Source organism: Sparus aurata, chromosome 19 (genome assembly GCF_900880675.1).
Source record: "Sparus aurata chromosome 19, fSpaAur1.1, whole genome shotgun sequence".
NCBI lineage: Eukaryota > Metazoa > Chordata > Actinopteri > Spariformes > Sparidae > Sparus > Sparus aurata.
In genome coordinates, this window is record NC_044205.1 from 30,310,445 (window position 1) to 30,318,652 (window position 8,208).

General features: G+C 46.0%; 1 protein-coding gene across 1 annotated transcript in view; it reads right to left on the minus strand.

Annotated features, from left to right (window-relative positions):
• Positions 1 to 8,202, minus strand: part of LOC115569942 (tomoregulin-1-like) — a 12,627-nt gene extending 4,425 nt beyond the window's left edge. The window contains exons 1-5 of the mRNA XM_030398183.1: positions 7,731 to 8,202; positions 1,049 to 1,158; positions 462 to 591; positions 315 to 341; positions 93 to 183 (exon numbers count right to left, since the gene is read on the minus strand). Of these exons, the coding sequence (XP_030254043.1) occupies positions 93 to 183; positions 315 to 341; positions 462 to 591; positions 1,049 to 1,158; positions 7,731 to 7,869 (497 nt within the window). The 5' untranslated portion in view covers positions 7,870 to 8,202. The remainder of the gene's footprint in view (positions 1 to 92; positions 184 to 314; positions 342 to 461; positions 592 to 1,048; positions 1,159 to 7,730) is intronic.
• Between the last annotated feature and the right edge of the window lie 6 nt (positions 8,203 to 8,208).

The window sequence follows — 8,208 nt, forward strand, 5'->3', positions numbered from 1 at the left end:
TGACATATCTTTTCTTTTTACACTGTGTGTGTATCTGTGCGTGTGTGTATCTGTGTGTGTGTGTGTGTGTGTGTGTGTGTGTGTGTACTCACAGGACGTCCTCAGAGTCTTCATCACATTCGGCTCCAAACTTGCAGTTTCCACATTTCGAGGCCTTTTTACCGCGACCAGAACCTTCATCGTCTGCACGGACACAAACATCATGACAACGTTTATTAATATTAATATTATGATTATTATTATTATCATTAGTCGTATTGATCTGTAGTCGTTACAATGTCGTGTTTAAAAGCAACACATTCAAAGTTGTTTACCTCCGTCTCCAGATCCTGAGCCGCCGTCTGACAGAAACACAGAGACGATACGTTTAATTTCAAATTCAAACCAGATTAAAAACATCGCAATCAGCAGAGGCTCGAGTTAACGATGTGTGTGTGTGTGTGTGTGTGTGTGTGTGTTACCGTGGTAACAGGGTCCCTCTGACAGGATGCTGATGGCTCTCTGCTTCTTGCAGGCGGCTCTCCTCAGGAAACACTCGTTCTGGTACGTGTCTCCGTTGGAGCCGCACACAGGGACGTACTTCTTATGACACTGAGACACACACAGTGACATCAAGATCATTAATGAGAAGGATTTAAAGTGAAGATGTAACTTAATCTACACACTGAGGCCGAGCTAACAGTCTGCCGGTGTGTATCGGGGCATTATGAAGACTTTAAACGGAGCGTCTCGGTCCAAAACAAGCCAACGACTTTATGACTGATGATGCTGAGACTGATGTTAGCATTAGCTAGCGTTAGCTGTGTTGTGATGTGGATGCAGTGGTAGCGGGAGATTGACCGACCCATTTAAATCCACCTTCTGGTTCTGGACTGTTCAGGGAGTGACTCTGTACAGGTAACCATGGTAACACGGGTAGATCAGTGTGACTCACAATGTGATGCTCCTCTGACGCTGGTGATGACATCACCCAAAACAACAACAGGAGTGTGTGTGTGTGTGTGTGTGTGTGTGTGTGTGTGTGTGTGTGTGTGTGTGTGTGACTCACGTGGAACTGGCACACACACTTGATGTCGGCTCCGTTCTCGCGGCAGGTTCCTCCGAAGCGACACGTTCCGGCGTCACACACTCGCAGGTCGCTCTTCTTCTCTGACAGATCTGGAAACAGCAAAAAAACCAGAAACACGCTGATAATTATCATCATATATTTGTATATGTGTAGACAGTGGATCCATTTTAACCACGTCGGGGGGGAAGTTTCAACGTCTGTGTGCCGTGTTGCAGCTAACTGAGCTAACTGCGGCTACATTTAGCAGCAGTTAGCGGTTAAACTATATGCTGCTGTTTGTTTTCAGTGTGGAACCATCAGGTACAGACTGCACCTTTAATGAACAACATACACACACCATGCAACACTGTGGGAAACACACACACACACACACACACACACACACACACACTATTATCCAGGGTAGTAATTTCCTGATGGCAGCTGATTGGTCGGCGGTCTCGCGGGCTAGCCAATTAGAGCTGGTAATTACAGGGGTCGTGACCCGGCCTCCCCTGTCATTAGTGAATACCTCGGTGTGCTGAGCCAACCAGAACAACCTGCTGACACACAGAACCTGATAAGGGGGTGGACAAAATAACAGGAACACTGTGTTCCCAGGGTCCGACTCATCACTGCTGTAGTTGGTGATTAGCTGTTAATCATTAATTAAACACACAGAAGTCCAACTGCACACGTGAATCTGGTCTCGTCTGGTTTTTAACAAAGCGGTCATCAGGCTCATGACACCCGGAGCTCTCGCCTCCCGTCACTTCCAGTAAAACACAATCTCCAAATGTTATTGATCACATAGAAAACTCTGGGTCGTCCGGCACCGGCGTACACAACAGAATCACAGAGCCTGGATTCTGTTGGTCGTCCTCTCCGCTCATCTGATCAGAGTCTGTTCACGTCTCAGGTCCAAAGAGGGTGATCAGGCTTCTGGCACCAGAACTTTGGGTCAGCCTCAGTCAGTCCATCAGAACTCACACTGACACGACTGCGTGGATAAAATGCACTAATATCATCTTTCCTTTCTACATCACTAATTACTTCTATTTGAATTATTATTTGTATGTTTTTGATATATTTAATAAGCAAGTGTTTGTCATTTATAATAAGACATGTATTTATGTATTTGTGCTCATCTGATTGTTATTAACATATTTTAAAATCGATTCAATCTCTTAACGGTGATCAATCAATAATGAATGAAAGTGATGAATCAGTGACTTTTAAAAGAAGAGCGGAGCAGTCCTTTACACCTTCCCTTCTGTCTGCAGACACACACACCTCCACCTGACACACACACACACCTCCACCTGACACACACACACCTCCACCTGACACACACACACCTCCACCTGACACACACACACCTCCACCTGACACACACACACCTCCACCTGACACACACACACCTCCACCTGACACACACACACACCTCCACCTGACACACAAGTCACATCTCTTCAATAATCTCTGGTCGCTATAGTTACTACCGTCTCATCTGACAGCCATTGGTTGCATCACCAGCCAATTACGGCTTGTTGACAGTCAGAAGGTCTGCAGAGAGCTGTCAGCGAGGCTCAGAGGGAGTTACAGCTTTAGCCTGAACACAGACACACACACAACACACCTGCAGCACACCTGAAGCTGCCAGCAGGTCCTCAGAGGACCGCTAACTCAGCTACAAACACGTTTCATGTCCTGTAACTTCTTCACAAATAAAAGCCCCGTTATTAAGTCATTTAAAAGCTTTTATTCTGAAGCAGCCTCACAGGAAACGTTATGTTTTCAGCAGCAGTAACTGAACACGACCAGAACCAGCTGATAGTGAACACGTGAACCAGCTGATAGTGAACACGTGAACCAGCTGATAGTGAACACGTGAACCAGCTGATAGTGAACACGTGAACCAGCTGATAGTGAACACCAGAACCAGCTGATAGTGAACACCAGAACCAGCTGAGAGTGAACACGTGAACCAGCTGATAGTGAACACCAGAACCAGCTGATAGTGAACACATGAACCAGCTGATAGTGAACACGTGAACCAGCTGATAGTGAACACGTGAACCAGCTGATAGTGAACACCAGAACCAGCTGATAGTGAACACGTGAACCAGCTGATAGTGAACACCAGAACCAGCTGATAGTGAACACCAGAACCAGCTGATAGTGAACACCAGAACCAGCTGATAGTGAACACTTGAACCAGCTGATAGTGAACACGTGAACCAGCTGATAGTGAACACTTGAACCAGCTGATAGTGAACACGTGAACCAGCTGATAGTGAACACCAGAACCAGCTGATAGTGAACACGTGAACCAGCTGATAGTGAACACCAGAACCAGCTGATAGTGAACACCAGAACCAGCTGATAGTGAACACGTGAACCAGCTGATAGTGAACACGTGAACCAGCTGATAGTGAACACGTGAACCAGCTGATAGTGAACACGTGAACCAGCTGATAGTGAACACGTGAACCAGCTGATAGTGAACATGTGAAACTAAAGAGATTCAGTCGTCCTGAGAGTTGAACACAGACTTTATAAACCTCTCTCTCTCTCTCGGGTTTCCTGCATAGCCTTGAGTTCAGAATGGATCTGAGGGGAGACGGGTTTGTTCTGGGTTTGTTCCGGGTCGGCTGCCGTGATGACGCATCACCCGCCCGGCTCGGCTCATCTCAGCGCAGTAAAACTGGTGATGTAGGAACAGATCAGCGGGGCTGGGTCTGACTGGTGCTGGTGGGGATGTTGTGGGTGCAGCTGCCTCTCCTGCTGAACTCAAAGCCGGATCAGCGCCGCTGTGATTCTGCTGCGTCTGAACTAGAACTGACTCAGAGTTTCACATCAGCCTCCGTCAGTCGCTCTGAAACAACCTCCGGTCCATCAAACCTCTGTGAGAAAGTTCAGGATGTGATCCGGTCACTGATTCAGACCTCTGATGAGTCGCTGACCTGTGACGCTGCGACGCCTCTGAGTCGGGTCAGAACGAGGTCGGGTCAGAAGTAAAGACTAAACTGAAGCAGCGTGAGACTCTGAGGACGCCACAGGTTTGATTCTGATGGTGTAGATGTTGATGTGAAGCAGTGAGGCGGCTGCAGCTGATCTGAGGTCTGCAGGAGACGAGCTCTCTCTCTCTCTCTCTCTCTGTGTGTCTTTATGTCGCTCGCCCTCTCACGCTCTGCTGACTTCATTATCTCGGCTTGTTTTTCTCTCTTCGTCCACGGCAGGAAGAAGTGAAGTCAAACTCAGACTGCTCTGCTTGTTCTTTACACATTCAGTCGTTATAACCACATTACTGATGATATCTGTATCGACGTCCAGGAGTTTGTTCAGAAATAATGTCAGACTCGTTTTTGTCGTCCAGTCTGAGGATTGATGAGGAATGTAAGAGGAGATTTTAATGTCTCTTGTCCAACAGTCCACTCGTTAGCATCCTCTGTGACTTTCATTATTTCCATCAGAGCTAACGATACGAGACGCACCGCAATGATTACAGAAACAGAAACAGGCGACGGAGAGAACGAAGATTTCATCCATTTGATCCCGAAAATCATCAAAATATTCTTAAAACTATAACAAAACTAAAATGTTTTATTTTTTTATTTTTTATTTTTGGAGTCAATTTAACTTTACATTTTGTTTGGAAACAAATATCTTATAGCTTCACAGAGAGTTAAAAACAATCAGTAATCTTTAATAAGTATTTATAAATGCTCAGGCCACTAATAAGAGATCAATAAAAGTATGTAGCCGCGGTGACAGGAAACAAACACAGGACGTCACCGAGCGAGTCAACAACATGTGACCATGTTCTCCATCTCAGTAAAGTAAAATCTGACGTAATTCACCGACATGATACGAGCTGAACTCTGTCCTGACTTACAGGAAACTTTCAAGGTAATAAATAATAATTTGTGTTAATTTCACTTCATGTCTGCAGACGCGGTCGTCCACATCAGCACATGAGCCATTTTTCTTTTAACCAATCAGATCGACGGCAGCATCATTTAATCCTGATCTCGTTTCAGCGCTGATGTTTGACCATCTGACGTCATCACGCCGCCATCAGCAGACTGATGTGGACCAATCAGAGCTCATCACGCACGGCAGACGCAGCGAGACGAGACAAAGACGTAAAAGCCGTAAGAAGGCGTAAACAGACAGAGAGGGAGACTGGAATGTGGAGAAAAGGCGTGTTAGTGTCTCGTATCTGCAGAGAGTTTCTGATTTTCTCTCTTTGTTGCTGCTCGGGACGCTTTACCAACCCAACATGTGTCTATTTGACGTCCTGGGAATGAGACTCAACAATCAACTGTCTTTGTGGTGCGTTCAGGAACAGCTGGGACAAATCCTACTGATTCTACCTTTAACTTTAATAGTCTTTGAGTTCTATTAATATGACGTGAGCTTCAGTTAGCTTTGACCACAAATGTCCTTCAGAGGGAGACTTTTTACTCTGATACTCTGAGTACATGTCAGAGCCTGTAATCTATTACTTTACTGGAGTAAACAAGCTGGATCAGTACTTCTACTGTCACACACACACACACACACTTCATTGTTCTCATTCACACATGTATTTTCTGTTTCAGACGTCTGAACGAGTCGACAGCTCGAGCACAGACTGACGCTTCCTTGGAGAACGTCTGATTCAAAGACTTCAGATCTTCTGGAAATAGAATTCACAAAGATTTCTTCCTTCAGATCGTAAAAAATAAAAAAGAAGTGAAGCCAAACTTTGAATGTCAGTGTTTCCTGATCAGTGTTGGAGGTATTTTAGTTCCAGACGTCCAGATTTAGATCAGAAACGTGAAAAACCTGTAAAACTCCTGAACAGTCGGTGAATAAATCTGATGTTATTTTATGTTTCAGACTCAAACCAACATGTCTGACTTCCTGTCTGTGGCTCCTGCTGAAGAATCACTCAGGTATGTTTTAATATTTCTTTAAACAGCTCGATCAAACACACACAGTAAACTCTTCTTCTTTTGCTCTGCAGACTCATTTATCATGTGAGCAAGAAGAGGAAAAAATACTCTGAACTGAAGACTTTAATTTGAATACTACATTATTACTGCTTGACTAAGAAATTAAACTATTTGAAGATGTTTTCATTTGGTTTCCTTTTCCTGTGATTTCTGAGCTGTTGGCTGCAGCTGGTTGTATTTGTGTTTATTCATTATTTTCTGACACAACTGATACATTTTTCTCTAAAAGTCTTTTCAATGTCCAAAACTGAGACATAATGTTGAACATTTATTATTTCTGATGTGAACATGATCAGTCCTGTAATCAGACGATCAGTTGGCTCCTGCAATAGTTTAATTCTGCTCTAAGATTTAATTTCTGCTCTGATTTTTCTGATTTTCTACACGTTTGTTTGTTTAATCTGCAACAAAGAGTCACTTTTACTTCCACGTCTCAGTCTGAGGATTGATGCTGATTATTAGAAATAAAGAAGACTGATAATTGATCGTGGGGACTGATATTCCTCAGCAGTAGAAATAAAACATCTTGGTGTCAAACTCTCGATCAGTAACCTGACAGACAGTCCAGGTGCTGCAGGTCCAGCTGACGGGTCGGTTCAGTTTGGTTTAGTTGATGTCTGCAGACTTTAATGTCACGACTCTGAGTTTGAAGTTCTGTTTCCTCAGAACACGAGGAGAGCAGACGGGCCGCGGCTAGCTGGTTAGCATGCTAACCTGTAGCAGCATGAATGAATCAGCAGGTGTTTCTCTGTTAGTGAAGGAGGGATGATGTTATCTGTTAGTGTTTGTTTAGTTCTGATATTTTATCATGTTGAGTCACGTGGATGTGGGCGGAGCTATTAGTTAATATAAGCACCTGTTTATTTCACCTGAGAGAGAGAGAGAGAGAGGAGGAGCTGGGTCACTGTGGTTATCTTAGATTATGAGTTTGATCATTTCATCACCAGCTGATCATCGTCTCAATTTATCAGTGAGTTCTGTTAGGGAGCGTCAGACGATCAGGCCGACCTCGCTCTCTACAGACGTCAACACCGTTTAAATGTTTTTAACTAAACTCAGGTCATGTTTTACAGATTGCTCCTTTAAAATCTGATCTCTGGGTTCAATACGGACAAATCCAACATCCTGTAAGTTCAATCAGACAGCAGACAGCTGCTGAACACCTGAAGCTGCTGCTGACGTCTGAACATCAGCTGCTCAAGTTTACGACTAAATCTGGTTCCTGTTTGATGTTTGATCCACACATCTGTACATTTACCACACACACACACACACACACACACACACACACACACACACACACTCCGGGTACTCCTTCATTAAACCTCGCCCTGTTTCTCCGCCCTGTAATTAACCCCAAAAATAGAGCCCAGCTAAAGTGAGGAGTGGTCAACACACACACACACACACACACACACACACACACACACACACACTGTGGTCTGATCTGTACAGGTGCTGTCTCTGTTGTCATGACGACGGCTCTGATATGATGGAGGGCATCAATCACTCTGCTGTCCTTGGGGAGGGACACTGTGGTCGTCATGACAACAGAGACACAGCAGAGGGGGTCAAACACATAAAGATGGCTGTGACCTCTGACCTCCTCCTCCTCCTCCTCCTGCACCTCCTCCTCCTCCACCTGAAGCTACACTGTGAACAGCACGGCGGCCTCTCACCTGGGCAGTCGGCGGCCTTCCCGGGGCCGCAGTCCGCACTGCTGCCGCCTCCTCCGCGGGGGAACGAGCTGAGCACGGCGGGGAGGAGCAGCAGGAGCAGCAGGCAGCAGGAGCAGGACGACCGGCACACTGGAGCCATGATGGAGGCAGGGAGGAGGTGTGGACAGGGTGTGTGGCGGAGCAGCACAAAGACACGGAGGAGAGCAGGGACGGGATGGAAACACCGACACCGATTGTGTCCTTCAGGAACAAAAACCCTCCGCGGACCGAAGCAGCTTCAGGTCCGGGTCTCGTCCATGAGGGTCCGCAAAGTCCCGCAGCTCCTCAGGAGGACTCCTTCATCCAGACCCGCACAGAACGGCTGAAAACACGACGAGCAGCCGGGAGGAGCAGCTACCCGAAGCCCCGGATAACAAAGCAGAGCAGGGCCTGGGGCTCCACACACACTCACACACACACACACACACACACACTCACA